The sequence below is a fragment of the Dicentrarchus labrax genome, unplaced genomic scaffold, assembly GCF_905237075.1.
Source record: "Dicentrarchus labrax unplaced genomic scaffold, dlabrax2021, whole genome shotgun sequence".
In the NCBI taxonomy this organism is placed as follows: Eukaryota; Metazoa; Chordata; class Actinopteri; family Moronidae; genus Dicentrarchus; species Dicentrarchus labrax.
Window position 1 is genome coordinate 27,019,117 of NW_026136718.1, and position 16,341 is coordinate 27,035,457.

At 41.2% G+C, this 16,341-nt stretch overlaps 2 protein-coding genes across 7 annotated transcripts in view; one reads left to right on the forward strand and one right to left on the reverse strand.

Annotated features, from left to right (window-relative positions):
* Positions 1–12,661, forward strand: part of tbl1xr1a (TBL1X/Y related 1a) — a 38,890-nt gene extending 26,229 nt beyond the window's left edge. For all 4 annotated transcript variants that reach the window (XM_051377822.1, XM_051377823.1, XM_051377821.1 and 1 more), the window contains 14 exons: positions 349–450; positions 1,903–2,048; positions 2,131–2,356; positions 2,550–2,682; positions 3,497–3,638; positions 4,132–4,195; positions 4,520–4,617; positions 4,711–4,771; positions 4,873–4,994; positions 5,175–5,249; positions 5,601–5,728; positions 7,163–7,328; positions 7,804–7,905; positions 7,990–12,661. In XM_051377822.1, the coding sequence (XP_051233782.1) occupies positions 393–450; positions 1,903–2,048; positions 2,131–2,356; positions 2,550–2,682; positions 3,497–3,638; positions 4,132–4,195; positions 4,520–4,617; positions 4,711–4,771; positions 4,873–4,994; positions 5,175–5,249; positions 5,601–5,728; positions 7,163–7,328; positions 7,804–7,905; positions 7,990–8,016 (1,548 nt within the window). In that variant the 5' untranslated portion in view covers positions 349–392 and the 3' untranslated portion in view covers positions 8,017–12,661. The remainder of the gene's footprint in view (positions 1–348; positions 451–1,902; positions 2,049–2,130; positions 2,357–2,549; positions 2,683–3,496; positions 3,639–4,131; positions 4,196–4,519; positions 4,618–4,710; positions 4,772–4,872; positions 4,995–5,174; positions 5,250–5,600; positions 5,729–7,162; positions 7,329–7,803; positions 7,906–7,989) is intronic.
* Positions 12,662–12,796: 135 nt separating this feature from the next.
* The window catches only part of si:ch211-51h4.2 (uncharacterized), an 86,557-nt gene continuing 83,012 nt past the window's right edge, over positions 12,797–16,341 (reverse strand). For all 3 annotated transcript variants that reach the window (XM_051377810.1, XM_051377811.1, XM_051377809.1), the window contains one exon: positions 12,797–15,734. In XM_051377810.1, coding sequence (XP_051233770.1) covers positions 15,524–15,734 — 211 coding nt within the window. In that variant the 3' untranslated portion in view covers positions 12,797–15,523. The remainder of the gene's footprint in view (positions 15,735–16,341) is intronic.

Sequence of the window (16,341 nt, forward strand, 5' to 3'; positions counted from 1 at the left end):
CAGCAAAAGTTTGAGCAGGTTTAAATGTTTTGCCATTTACTATATAACTAACTGCTCTATCTGAAGACCATTAAATATGAGCCTTTTAAAAAGTAAGAACTAAAATGTTGTATTTTTATAATTGCACACATTTTAGTAGACCTTAAACTAGACTAGACTTTGGCATATACTAGTTCAACAGTTCAACAGCTTCCATTTCCATAATAATTTTAGTTTTGAATTGAATTTATACTGTACTGCTGTCACATTATTTATATTATTGTGTGCATGTATCATGTGCATTGAGCTGTAGCGATGTTAATGATTTAATGATGTTTCCCTTCACTGATGAATCTCTCTGTTTTCCAGGCTAGGTGTGTGCGTGCTGACCTCATGGTGTAACAGGAATAAAGATGAGCATTAGCAGTGATGAGGTCAACTTCCTGGTCTACAGATACCTACAGGAGTCAGGTATTCTCTCAACTCCTTGTTTCCATCATGTCTAAAATGTAATAAATAAATAAAATGTAAGAACATATTATCACTAACTCACTTTAATATGCTTGTAATATTGGTGTAGCACCTAACAGGCACCTGAAAAATGCATGTTGGTTTGTGCCTTTCATAGCACATGCTGACCTACACACATTGTGTTTTCACCACAGTGTAGTGCAGAGTTGTATATACATGTAGAGCTGTATGAACAGCACAGTGTGTCTGCAGTGTGTGTACAGTTCTTTCCACTCAGTCAGAATGAACCATACAGTGGGACAGAGTAATGGCCAGTCATCCACCACTAAATCAGATGGTAAATAGACTGCATTTATATATACAGAACCGTTACCCCAAGAACATTGCTGAAGGCTTTACAAAGAGTTGCTGCCATGCAAAGTGCTGACCGGCACATTAGGAGTGAATTCAGTCTACAAGTATGGCTAACTATACATTAATAACAGCTTCCTGCCCTTTGTGTGAGGAGCTCTGTTGGTATGACAGTAACCTTTAACTGTGGTTGGCTATGTAAACCAAACCCCCCATATCACTGCAGAAGACACTCATTGCAGCTGCTGTGTATCACTGAAAATTGTGCTGTCTGTAACTTACCTTCCTGACCCGTATTATATTTATTACATAATATATTTGGTAAGAAGACACAGATGGCCTATGTGATGATCAGAAAATCCTTCCATGGTGGTATTGCTGTCCCAGCTTTCATTCAAACACCTAAGAGGTGCAGATAAAAAGCTATGTGCAATCAGCAGTCTGTGAGAGATATGTGATTGTATAAGCTGATTTATCGGCTGTGGAGTACAGGCCTTGGTTGTGGTCCATCCATGTTATCATGTTGTGCATTTTTCATAAATGGAGGGTCTGAGCTCAGCTGGTGCAGATGTGGTGAAATTGCTTTTGATAAGTTCAAAAGTACTGGCTGAACATGACTGTTGAAGTATTTGGAATCTATTTTGTGAATGTAATAAACGTGTTAAAGCTAAGTTGGGTTTAAAAAGGACATTCCCATCATCTTCCATTTACAAATTAGAATCATCATGAGCGTTGGACAATGCTATAACTGATATAAACACACACTGTACTTCATTATATGGATGTGCTAATGGCATTTTTTTGTTGTGAAAACACTGATGTCTGATGGTGGGAATTCAGTTCAGTTAGTATGCTGGGTGGCAGTTGTAGCCAGAGGTTGCAATACAAACAATCTCTGTTGTAACCTCCAGAACCTGAATTGAAAAGAATATATGCAGTAGTGTGTAAGAAGAAATATACTTTTATGGCAGTAGGTAAAACACAAAATGTGTATACCCTTTAATAAATTATGTTGTGTTAATAATAATTTGAGGGAAATATTCTTTCCTGTGATTCATTGCCTTTCAATGTTCAAAATATCTTCCCTCTCTTCCTCTGCAGGGTTCTCCCACTCAGCATTTACATTTGGTATAGAGAGCCACATCAGCCAGTCCAACATAAATGGTGCTCTGGTTCCCCCTGCTGCCCTCATCAGCATCATCCAGAAGGGCCTGCAGTACGTTGAGGCTGAAGTCAGCATCAATGAGGTGGGACACTAACAAGATAATACAAACTGTGCTCTCCTCTCCTGTGTCTCCTCTCTAACTGGTTATTTCTGCCACTCTGTAGGACGGCACATTATTTGATGGGCGGCCCATAGAGTCTCTGTCCCTTATTGATGCGGTGATGCCTGACGTTGTTCAGACGAGGCAGCAGGCCTACCGGGACAAAATGGCCCAGCAGCAGGCTGCCGCTTCAGCACCAACATCAGCCACCGGAGGCAGCATCGCTGGCAATGCCAAGAATGGAGAGAATACTGCCAACGGGGAGGAGAACGGAGCCCACGCCTTAGCTAGTGAGTAATGTGTTTACAAATAGGAAAGGACGTGCAGGGAAGGTTCGCTACCTGCAATAAGCAGCACTTTCATTATGGATGAAAGGTCATTTTTGACCTTGAGAGTAGCAGTTTGACAAAAATATTCTATAATACATGTTAGAAATGAAATATACCTTTATACTCATGCTGCCATCTCGCTGTGTGTGCTCAGACAACCACGCAGACCTGATGGAGGTGGACGGAGATGTGGAGATTCCCCAGAACAAGGCCATGGTCTTGAGGGGCCACGAATCAGAGGTCTTCATCTGTGCCTGGAACCCAGTCAGCGATCTGCTGGCATCGGGGTTAGTCCTACTATTCTCTCTCTCTCTCTCTCTCTTGCTCTATAACTCACACAAGTGAACAGTACTTAAATGCTTATGTGTTAGTTGGGGTTTCATGCCTTTCTTTATTAGGACTGTCCTGGTGGAGAGGTGATAGGAAGCAACTGGCTTGGTATTTCTAACAATTAATTGTGGTTCATTATCTGTCAATGAATTAATCAGTGCATCATATATTTTTTTTTACTTTCAGTCTGTTTACAGAGTTTACGCCAGTCTTTTTTAAGGAGCAGAGTGAATGTTTTTTTGACTCTGGCGGGCTAAACTCCTGCTTAAACAGATGTGTAACAGCATCTCCTCTACCGTGCTGTGGGATCGGCTCTTCAGCTGTCAGCAGCTGGCAGGAGAGACACTGCATGCTGTACAGAGCGCTGTTGGCTTGTTTATTAATACTGAATATTTATATACACATGCATATGATACTGGCCAATCTTTGTGTGATAATATGAGATTGTGTTGTTTTATGCATTTCAGTTGTATAAATTATGATTACAAGGTAATTAAAGGTGGAAACAAGTCGCTTAAAGTTTTGCACATGTTTCAATTTTACATTTGAAATAATTTTGGGTCAGATTTCTTGATATTTCAACCTATGCCCAGCTACCGTATAATGGGGCTGAAAAATGGCAACGTCACATTAAACAACTGTTAAAATCAATTTGAAATAATGGAGAGACTTGCTGACAAATGACTTTAAAGGGGAAAGTGGTTTATGTGGCCACAGTCTAACAACTAGTAGGCCCAGTATGACCATCAGAAACATGTCCATGTGTCTCAGGTCTGGTGATTCAACAGCTCGTATCTGGAATCTGAGTGAGAACAGCACGAGCAGCTCCACACAGCTGGTCCTGAGACACTGCATACGAGAGGGAGGACAGGATGTCCCCAGCAACAAAGATGTCACCTCACTAGACTGGAATGTAAGCACGCTAACACACTTGATGTAACACGTGTCACCCTGTATGGGTACATCAATTCACAATATGGGAGCAGGTCAAAGTTGTGTGTGTGGTAGAAATATTTCTGAATTTTCCATGATACTTTACAGTCAAAGTTTTAATGGTTTTATCTATATTTTTTCATCTGCTTTATTGGTGTATACCAATAAGGCAAATTACAACAAACACCTAATCACAGAGGAACTCCCAGAGCACTCCGAACATAACTGTTAACAGTGGAAGGGTATCAGAGAGTGGAATTTTCCTTCAGTTCAGCCAACAGATTGTAAACCTGAGCCAAGGGCAGAGGCAAAAAATTCCTGGAAAGCGTCCATGCTGATGGAAAACACAGGCCTCTCCTCTATTAGCAGCTGAATATTCATTCAGCCTAGACTGTGTGAGAAAAATACTGCAACTCCAAACTGGCCTTGACACACACACTCTCTTAATCTTTATTTCTCTTTCTCTCGGACAGAGCGAGGGCACACTGTTAGCCACAGGCTCCTATGACGGCTTTGCCAGAATATGGACAAAGGATGGTGAGATGACTTTAATTCATTCAACATGAGTGTGAAGGAAACCCTGCATTATTACAGATTTAGGGAAACGTTTTCAAATGATTGTTCTTAATATACAAATATCTGTATAGAAGACGTTTATATTACTAAGTGCTAAGTATTGATTGTGCTGTGGTATTTCTGCCACATGGTGTTGTTGAACCTTGATCAACACTGCCACCTAGAGGCATGTTCTCATCCCGCCATTGGGTTTGCAGTGTATTTTTTGTGTTGTGTTATTAAGAGCCTTATTCCACATTTGATACTTACAGATTTTGTTCCCTGTCTGTGTGCTCTCCTCCACAGGAAACCTGGCCAGTACACTCGGCCAACACAAAGGTCCCATCTTTGCCCTAAAGTGGAACAAAAAAGGCAATTTTATCCTCAGTGCAGGAGTAGACAAGGTGAAGCAGGATGTTCACTAAATCATTTTGTCAACATATTGATCATCATGTATCCTCTGATCATTAACCGTACATGTACATGTGTCCTGCCAGACAACAATCATATGGGATGCCCACACAGGAGAAGCCAAACAACAGTTTCCCTTCCATTCAGGTAGGACAGCATCTGTCTTTGTGACAGAGTTTGACCTTTTGATGTAATGTCTTACAGTATATTTTTGATCCTGCTAACATCCATCTTCCTACCTCCCACAGCTCCAGCACTAGATGTGGATTGGCAGAGCAACAACACGTTTGCCTCCTGTAGTACAGACATGTGTATCCACGTCTGTAAACTGGGACAGGACAGACCCATTAAAACATTCCAGGGACACACAGTAAGTGGTTTGTTTTCAAAGCACCCACAGGAGATCTGAGGGTATTTATTACAAGCATTAAATAACAAATGACATCAACATCAGTTTAGCCCTTTTCTTTGCATTCAGTTAGACCTTCATTTTAAACGGCGTCCTTGTTGAAAGCAGACGCCCCTTCATCCCTCTCTTCTTCCTCTTCAGAATGAAGTAAATGCAATCAAGTGGGATCCCACAGGGAACCTGCTAGCCTCCTGCTCAGACGACATGACGTTGAAGGTGAGCTGGGAGCCGACACTGAAATATTGGACACCTTGTGCCATTAATATCACTATTGCTGCTACCCTTGGGCTGACAGTGCAGAGCCATAAAGAAAGTTCTGATGTGTTCATGATGACTGGAGATTATTTAAAGTCTATCTCACTGGCCCGTACACTTGGTAGAAGTGCTCTTGATGTCATTTAAAGATGCTATCCCAACATTTTGCTGCTCTGTAAAAAGCCAAAACTTTGTGTTGCTTGAATGGTCTTAGGAAGTAGGACCAGGTGACACTTTGTAAGTAATGCACTTACAGTTTGACAGTTTATCAAGGATAAAGTTTTTTTACTTTGGGGTTCTGTGTTGTTTCAGATTTGGAGTATGAAGCAGGACTCGTGTGTCCATGACCTGCAGGCCCACAGTAAAGAAATCTACACCATTAAATGGAGTCCCACTGGCCCTGGAACCAACAATCCTAGTGCTAACCTCATGCTAGCCAGGTGAGCGTCTGCATGTGTTATGACATACAACATCAGTATGCTAGTTAGATACCCGAGAAGGAGCCTACTCTGGCCTTTGAGCTTGCTGTACACAATAAATGAGTGTAGTATAAGCTGTGTGTGTAGCAGTTTGTACTTCAATGTTGACTTCATTTGCTTTACTCAATTAGCTTACTGGCTAGTTTTCCTGCTGATAAATTGGATTTAGTGACTGTGACCTGGACTGTCTCTTCTCAAACTTCTAGCCTGTTTCTAGCATCTAATGACCAAATATCAGAAATAATGTGAGGTAAATGGAGCACTGTTTTACAGTATTTTGTTTGTGAGCTGGACTAAAAAAAAACACATTTTGGTTTTAACTAGGGCTGCACAATAAATTATGTTTACAATGTGTACACTGCTGCATATCAAATGAAACGCTTCCTAAACTAACAGCCAGCCACCACGGGTGATCGAGACGCTCTGGTTACGCTTTTAGTGGGCTGTCATGCCGCTGTGCACACACAGCCTGCATTCTGCATACTTTTATTCTGGGATAAAGTGCTGTGTTAATGATGCTTCACATTAAAAGCATTTAACTGGGGAAACACAAGTTGTCTTTTTATTTTGACGTAATGCGCAGTAGGGTTGATTGAATACATCACCTGTTGTTTTTTGGGGTGATTTTTGTCATTTTATTTTGCTAATTTAATGGTCTCCTTCCAAAGAAAGAGAGCCACTCAGTGACGTGTATTTTCACATCTTAGTGCAGTAAAAGAGTTTATTTCAACTAGTTTGATGACAAGAAATACAGTTATACAGTGATTCAGAGAGGCTCCAAACAAGACAAGAAGAAGATGGGGACCGAGGAGAGGGGAGGCATGAAGTGGGTAGAGGAGCGAGGGTAGCGACAGTGCAGAGAGCCACAATATTTTCAAGGTCTTAGTTCAGTATAAGAGAGAAAGTTGAATTTAGAAGCTGTACGGTTGTAGTTTCTGTTTAATGAAGAATATGTGTTTTTCCTTTCTTGACTTTTGGTCAGTTTATTTTGTTAAAACTAGCTTGTTGCACAAACTCTGCACTCATCCCCCCAGGGGTTAGGGAGTGCTCACTCAGCACGCATACTTATAACAATAATAATAATAATAATAATAATAATAATAATACAAATAATATATATTTTTTTAATAAATTAAAATAAAAGACAGTGGCTGGTTGGAAAATGTTACCATATCCCTCAGCCCTAATGCACAGTATTAGTGCAACAGCATAATAGTACTGTAATTAATCATGATTATAATTGTGGCCAAAATTGTGCAGCCCTAGTTTTCACCATACAGTCTTTACCATTTCTGCCTTCAAGTTAATAAAACATCTGTCTCTTGTTTTAAGAGCGAACACAGTGTCCTGATCAGCTCCTCTATAACCCCGTGTGTCTGTCTCCTACCTCCACAGTGCGTCGTTTGACTCCACAGTTCGTCTTTGGGATGTGGAGAGAGGCATCTGCATCCACACGCTGACTAAACACCAGGAGCCGGTGTACAGCGTGGCTTTCAGCCCCGATGGTCGGCATCTGGCCAGCGGCTCCTTTGACAAATGTGTGCACATCTGGAATACACAGGTAGGAAACACATAAGTCATTTGACTGATCTCAGCTTTTCATTTTGTTATGGTGTGTGCCTGTACATTTATTTGTAAGCAGCTGGTGACAGAGTGGAGAGAGAGTTCTTTAAAGCTGCACCCATCAATACTTCATATTAACAATGGCTCCAATGTGTAAATGGTTGCTCACGGTGACACCCGACCTTACAGTTCACCTCTGTTGAGCATTTGGCATCATTTAGCTCACTGTTCTGGTTTTGCCTGCAACTCAGTTTCCAGCAGCAGGCAGAACCAAAGTCGGTGGACAGACAGACAACTGCTGCCCCCGAGTGGCCAAAGAAATCAATCACTGCTGTTTTTAGCCTCCTGCTGCACTCTGTGCTTTTATGGACACTATTGGTGACAATAGAGCAGAAAGGAAAATGGAGTTTCCATAAAAGAATGTTTTGCCTGTTATCTCCCCTCACTCTCTGCTTCTATGTGTTGTGCCGCAGACGGGCGCTTTAGTCCACAGTTACAGAGGGACGGGGGGAATCTTCGAGGTTTGCTGGAATGCAGCAGGGGACAAAGTGGGAGCCAGCGCGTCAGATGGATCTGTAAGTCTACCTGGGGCTGTCTGGATGCATGTCTGCTGGTGTGTAGCTGTGATTGTGATCCATCTCCTCCCTCTTCTGTCCCAGGTGTGTGTACTAGACCTTCGGAAATAGTGCTGCTGTTTGTTGGAAGCCATGGACCGACCATGAATGTGTACATAGCCAAATGACTGTCCCTGCCTGCCCTGCGTACTGCTCACGCTTACGACTACGGCCCCGCCCACCGACAGACAGGAAGCAGGAAACAGGAACAGGAAGCAAGCACCCGACACAGCAGGTCCAGACACAGGGATAAACAGATGGACGGACAAACGGGCGGACGGACGCGCCCCTCTCTATCTGTGCAGACTCTTACAGAGATGCAGAAGGGACGCAGTGAAAAAAAGAAAAAACTGATAGACAAAAAAAAGTTCCAGATGCGTATATGTACCAAAATTTGGAAGCTATTTTGCTTTTTTGATCTTTAAACCATGCTCATCATCATCAAAATGAAAAACAATGAAAAAAGTGTTGATCTTTGTTACTAGTTGGATCTCATTGTGCAGACATATCAACTTCTCCACCATAAAATAGGATGGCACTTAGTTTTTTTAAATTTCAGATCTCTTGTTTCAATGTTTTTATATTTTTTAATCTTTGGGGGGGGGGGGGCAGGGGCTGGCCAGGTCAGAGTTTTATGAATTGGAGAAGATCATACACACACACACACACACACACACACACACAGGCACACATACACACACCAAGAGAGTGTCTCAATGTGGCAAACCTAAAGGCTTTCTTTCTCTCACGTGTTTCAGTAGTGCTTTCTGCCGTTGTCAGTGGGTCAGAATGCAGTCAGTAATGTGTCGCCTTCTCCAGAGGACGGACTCTGGACTCCCCCGTACATCCGCCTGCCACACATGATGCACATCTAGATGCTTTAAAAACAGCTCCTCTGCACTATTTGATCTAGATGGTTTACCCACACTTCTCTGGACTCTTTGGCCATAGCAGTTTAAAAGAAATGGCAAGAAGCCAACTTCCACTTGTCTGAATGTTCGGGGCTGTTCTGAGTGGTAGGTGAAGCAACAGGTTGCACTCTGATTACAGACTGTACTCTGCCAGCAGTTCAATACCTGAGGTGCACTATGCATAGTGTCCTCCTGTACAATGCTGATGAAGGCTTCAGTGAGGTAACTCTTATCATCTACAGTAATTTCATTCACACTCAAAGGCCTCAAACCATCAAAGCTAACTGCCCCAGTTTTTACAGATTGTCAGAGGTGGAAGCTTTCTGCCTAAAAGACGCGAGTGAGTTCGACCTCCGAGAGTAGAGCCAAAGGAAACAGGAAAAGGTCAGATGTTACAGACTGCCCAGCTGAGCTCTGCTACTGCATTCATGGTAGAGCATTATTCTGGTATGTACATCTGGGAGTGTTTTGCCCAAAAATCTGAACAGCGTTGACGTGAACGCAGCATTACAAGACAGTCAAACTGTCTGGAATCACCCCCCCCACTCCCTTTTCGATATACAGGGTTCTGCAGACTTTAAGTCCTTTATGAATTAGGGATGTAACGATACAATCAAAACACAATTTCATGTAAGTCACCATACTAGAAACAGACTTAATTAGACAGAAACTATAAAATATAGAAGGCTCTTTTATTTCTGAGATAGGGTTTCATTTTCACACTGATATCACAATTCAGTTTCCGTATCACTGCAATTGAATTGTCTCTCAGTATGTCTGTACATTGTTATTAAGACCTATTTTACATCCATGCTGGCAAAAAAGGTACAAAGGAAAGTCAGTATTGGTTCGACGGCAGTTTGGTTTTGTGGTTGTTAAAGTTAAACTAGTTTAAAGGCGCAACTGAAAAATGTGACTTTGTAGGTAACTTTAAATCATTTTCAGGCATTCAGATCATCGGATGTTAGAATTTGTAAGACCCTGCGGACCCTGTATGTTAGACATGAAATTGTCCACTCTACATTCAGATGTTGGGACTGTTGTGTTGCATCAGCAGTGTAGTGTTGCTATCAGAGAGTGGGACTGTTGAGCGCTTTATATATTAGGGCTGCACAATGAATCAAAATATTATGCAATCACAATATGGCCAAGTGCAATAAAAGGTAAAATATGACAAACAGCATCATAATGAAGTGCTGCAGTGACGACCTGGTCAAACATTTAGTTTGGTGCAGACCTCGATAAGCTGCACATCGTCACGCTTTTAATACTTTTCCAGTGAGAATTAAACTGATCCTTCACACAGTAACCGTAAATCACATTACAATATCTGTTGAGTTCATCGCAATATGACGTTTTTACTGTACCGTGTAGCCCTAATATATATGTGTGTGTGTGTGTTTGTGTGTGTACACATTTCACACTGAGATAAACGTACATAGTGCACCATATAGGGAGAGATTTCAGACCCAGCCTGGCTCAGTTAAGCCGTAGCGGTCTGAGGTCGCCTCTTTATGTTTCCGTCTCCTAACTGCCGTGTAAAGACTGAACAGGACAAATGCCAGGACCACTGAGGAATTTTAAATTCTATTTGGACCAAAGTTTGGTCTTTGTCATTCAGATTAGCCACTTTGCTAACTTTGTCCACTGTGTTCTTTGGCTCTGCTCTGTTGAAGGTTTCATTCAAACAATAACGCAGTCGTTTCACAGCAGCTCACACTCTGTAACTCACGTTCAGTCTTCTGCTATCTTTTTACTCTTTTAAAACACAAGCGAGCACATTGCTCTGGCTTCAGTGGGACTGTCAACAGACTGCCTTCACATAGGAAGAGAAAGACAGGCCTTGCATTCTGTATGTTTTCCCCTTCAGACATAAATCACAAAACTACTACAAACTACAGTCTCATGGCTGGAGACGCAGCCAGTTCAGTCTTACTTGCTGATCCCTGGTAAACGGGTTCAGAATCAAGTCCAAAAACATTAGAGCAATATCTGGACTGTTTTTATTACCAGATACTTGTCATAATGTGTGGGGATATCTACATTTGTGTTGTTTAGAACCCATTGGAAGTGAAAAAGGACAAACAAACCAGACTTAAAAAGACCCACAACATGACAGCCTTGGTGAACTAAAGCAGTGAAACAGAAAAAGCCGAGCTGTACCGGCAGTGTATTTACAGCTGCCCTCAGCTCCATTCTGGGTCCTCCTCCATCAAACTCCTGCTCACATTTTATTCTGACGAGACATTTTATACTCTTTTAAAGACAAATTTCAAGTTACATTTTTGTAATTTCTTTGTAGATTTGAGAAACAAATGTGAATTGATGATTTATTGGCAGTGTTAATTTACATGTTCTATAAATTTTAAAGATTTTCTTTTGTTACTTTGATGCTATTGCAGACGGTAAAGGTTGACCCTGTAATGTAAGGCTTACTGAGCTGAGCCGTCATTATGAAGGCACCTTGCCTGGGGAGGAGCAGTTTTCCCAGGAGCAAATCTACCACTAAATGTGTCTATGTTTGAATAAAGAAATGTTTTAATTTTTCTTTTGCTTGAATATTTTTGGGGAAATGACGTTCTCCTGAAACTCCTCTTGGCTTACACATAAGACTATTCCAAAAAAAAAAAAAAAAAAAGCGTAAGTCTTTAAATTGAATAAAGTTGTAATTTTTTTCAATTGAGCCAAGACTAGGGACTTTTTCTGGTTCCCCTTTTTTCATTGCTGCAGTTGGGAGTCGCAGATGTTTTGTGGAGAAAATTGCTCTGGAAGCAGATACAATCTCATTGGTTGAATAAACTTGTGCCTACATTGTCAGTGCACAATGGGACCTTCTGAGTGCAGAAAACTTGATTTTTTTTTTTTTATATTTAATAAACCATCATCACCCAAACTAATTGGAAAGACAAAAGCTTATCCTCTGCTCAGTAAATTAGTTTGTGTGGTTCTTTGTCCTCTCTCAGATTCTCTCTGTTCTCACACCCTTGAGCACTTGATCTGTGTCTCTGCATCCTCACGTTCTCTGTGTGCTCCTTCAATCTGTTAAGTGGGTGATTTCTGATTGGCTGTTTTGTCTTCACCAGCAGGATCACTGCTCAGTTAGGAAGTAGGGAGGCACTCTATAAAACATGGGTAGGGGGATTATCTGTTTCTGTGCTTAAAATGTCCCATCACACACTCACCATTGAGGCACCGATATTATTCCATACTTGAGTTAAACCTCCGGAGCCAAAGGACCATTGTTCTCTCCGGTAATGTTAGAACCCAGTGAAAGGCTAATGAAATCCTCCACACTCAAAATGAGTCGGACAAAAAATAAAGTTATCACCATGTATTATACATTTTATTTCAGCTTGTTAAAGTTGAAGCTTAATTCAACCACGAACATTACATCTGCCTCCAGAGCCCCGCTGCTTCTGAGAAATGTTTGTACAACCACAGATGGACTTTATTTTCTCCTGTATCCCCTGGAATAAATTGGACATTTCTACTAATAGACTTACAGAGATTCCATGTGTTCCTATTTAGAGTCAACAGTTATGAAAATATCTCACACACGTTCATGCCATCCTGAGGTCTGTGCCACACAGTGTGTCTGGATAAACGTGGTCAAAGTCGCTGAGTCAGCCTTTATCTGTGCCGCCACAACAGAGCGTCCTTGTCAGCCTAGCAGCATCTCTCCCATGGGGTCTCCAAGCCTTTCTGTTCTGTTTGTTTTCTCTCTGCAACTCGCATCGCATCGATCTGTTATCATTTAACTCAGATCAGTGAAACAAAAGTCCAGAATAAAATATATTTTGATAAGAGTTTTGAGTTTTTATTTGTGTGTGTGTAGACATGCTGTGTAGTGTCGGTGCCCGACTGACAGTGGCGTTAGTCAGTCACGGTTCCATGTTTGATTCATGTCAAAGCACTAAAAAGAAAGGCTTTATAGACAGATAAAACATTGACTTGAAAGAGCTTGAACCTCCCTCGTGCTGATAGCAGAACCAGGGACACGCTTTATTCTCAGTGCACGTTTGTAAAGTGAGAGAGAAAGGAATATTTCTTACAGTTGACATTGGGCCTGATGCAGGAAGCAACGTACAAACAAATGTCTCCTTATTTTTGTTCATATCCACGATTTTATTAGTACCCATTGGCTTCATCAGTGTCCACCAAAATCTTATTTTTGCAAATTTAAGAGAACATCTTACAAGAGAGCATTCTAAACAAAGATAAGAATAAAACATAACAAAAGTGGGCTAAAGATCATTGATCCCAACCCTGATGATATTGCGTGTTCAGCGTACAGAGAATGCCTGGGAGTGATGGATGGCTGCAGAGCCGTTTCTAGAGTTGCCTCAACTGTGGGAAACAGCATTTACACCTGGGTTTTAAAACGGTACTGATGCTCTGTTAACTTTTATTTATTATAGTTTATTTAACAGTATGTCATTTTTACTACTGCTGAAGTTTTATGTATATATCTTACATATTAATGTCATCATATACAGAGGGGTTGTATGAGGTACTTATCCATAGTAAGTAGTAGATGGCGGTTAGCAAGCCCATAGTTTTGAGCAGCAGACAGGAGTACGAGCACAGAAGATAAGCAATGTACTGCGGTGGACAGCAGCAAGACGGATTTTAGCCACATACCTACCTCCTGTGAGGTGAAATTACTGTGCTTCAGTTTCCTGTCTGACGGCAAGGTAAAGTAGTAAAAATAGTCTTAATATGGCACACGCGTAAAATTTTGTAGCATCTAGTCGGGAAGTTGCAGATTGCAACTGACTGAACACCACTCGCGTCTTTATTTGACAACCTGAGAATGAGAACAGGCTGTGAAGAGTGTAGGTGAAACTACAGTGACGGCGAAAGTCGTGAAAAAGGCCCTATCTAGAGCCAGTTTTTAGTTTGTCTGTTCTGGGCTACTGTAGGAACATGGCGGTCATCTCCATGGAAGGCAACTCGTGGCACCTGCAGATAAAAACGTCTCATTCTAAGGAGACAAAAACACAATTCTTCCTATAGTCAGGATATATATTGATTACACACTGATAAAAACACATCTATGAATATTCCATTTCTGACAATAGATCCTCCTAAATGTTACACACTGCACCTTTAAAGAGATGTTGAGGATTTTTTAGGTGGCTAGAATACATTGTGTTGCTGCTCCTGTCCGTGCCAACCACCATCTACTGTAGACTGGATAAGTACCTCACACAACCCCACATCAAAAAACCCAAACAATACCCTTAATGGGTTATGATGAAACATTACAATTCTGCAAAAAACAAGCCCCAATAAATAAAATGCATAATATATTCCCCCATACGGGAATGTAACAGACCTGTGCTGCTCTGTGGGCCTTCGCTATAACTCCTCTTCATCTCTATTGGGTGTTATGTCATCTTCTACCTTGAGACTTCATACTTGAACCAAAGCTTACTAGGCTTGTGAACATACATGGGAACCCTGCAGTCTAACTTTGTGTGTTTCAGTGTGCATACTGATGTGGAGACAAATACACTCAACACCGGCCGACCCTGGGGCTCCTCCCCAGTTGTTAAATAGAGTTTTTTATAATAATTGAGCATAATACATAATATACAAGTTCATTTAAATCTAATTTGTATTCTCTATAAACAGTGTTCTGCATTGAACCTGCTGTATAGTCTATTATCTAGTATTTTATTAAACTTGAATATTTAGCGTTGTACAACAGCAGGGACCAGACGCATTCAACTCTTCAGGGGTAAAACTGCATTTCATCACATTTACAAAGCTGTGTGAACACGTGGTTCCGTTTTAAAAGTCTCAATCATTGTGGAAGTGAATATGCCTGCATGTATTTTTACTAGGGATGTCCCGATGTATCGGCTTTCTCACACAGTACAGCCATCATCAACTCTGACTGTTTCTACCCTCCGCTCTGCTGTGTGTGTGTGAAAGAGAGAGAGAACAGAAGAGAAACTTCCTCCAGATGGTATATAATAACATATCAAATGACTCTGATCGGATCTAAAAAACCTTGATTGGGACATCCCTAATTTTTTTAAAAACCTCATACCTCCCTAATAGGCTTCTTCCTTTGACACATGTTCATACTGTGTATTTTACAGATGCAGCAGGAGGCTGTTTATCGGAGGCTCTGTGAATATATGTTGATTTTATTCTTGAATAATAATCTAAACTATAAAATACTTCACAGAAATGAACAATATACTGAGATACAGGCCTAATGTGTATATTTGTTTTTGTTTAAAGTTTTCAAGAAGGCATCACAACCCTGTGAAGCTTTGGTGACCCCTAGTGGGAACCACTGATCTACACCTTAAAGGTACACTCGGTCTGAACTATGCATGAGGTGGAGACACTTGATGTTTTTTTGTGCGTATGCCTCGTTCATACATCTGGCCCCTGCTGTGTGGTGGTTTCCAGACTACTGGAAAAACTAAAACATTTTACAGTTTGCATGCGCAGCGAGGCCACCGCAAGTGAACAAAGAAAAAAAGAGTGCAAAAACATTCCATCAAAAACAAATAATGCCTATGTTTGACATTTTCAAAATGTATCAAGAGCTTGATAAGTGTGAATACAATATAAAAGCACTTGCTAAGCATCTGATTTTTGGCAATTCCAACTCCTACTGGTCCGTCTGTTTTCTGGCTGATTGAGGATCAGAGCAGGACGGACAGATTGGCTGCCGTTAAACTCCCAGTCAGATTGTGGCTGTGTGCTTCCTCACTGTTGCTGTAGAAATGCAGGTAATGAGCCACGTCCGCCAGAGTCTGCAGGACGTCGTACGTAACTGCAAACAGGAAGTAGGTGGGGAGCATCCAGCTGAGGCTGAAGACACAGTCACCTACTGGCAGAGGGACAGCAAGGTGTCTGAAAGGACCGGAGACACAGAACATTTCATTACAAATCTGACTGTGGACTATTGCACAACAGATGTTATTCATGTTGTTTGTTCTTGTTTTTAATCTCCTCACTGACCAAGCTCTGCAGCGTTCCACATTCAGACTCAGACAACTTGATTTTCAGTGTTTCAAACAGCTTTTAGGTTTTATTTCACAGGTTCATCATTCATTGTTATTTGGTACTAATTATAGGAAAATTGGAATGTCCTGTTTGTGCCTGCATACAAACGCTTTCCTCCACAGCACAGTGAGAATAAACAGGAAGAGTACATGGCGAATTCACCCTCACAAATAAATCATTCTGTCTGGATGGGGTTGTTACTAATCCTGGACAAATTTCAAGAAACCTCTGATTGGTGAAAATCATTATCATCATCAAATCATTAAAAAAATATTTTTGAAGGCATTGGTGTATTTTGCTGAAAACCAGTCACGGACGAAGTGGGCCCATATCTGTTTCCACAGCCACAGTAAGGGTGGCGTTTCCAAAGGATCGCCCCTCTGGTTTTAAAGTTTGCATTTTCAAGCACAAAAAACAACAAACGAAAGGCCAAACCACAACAACAGTTTACCAT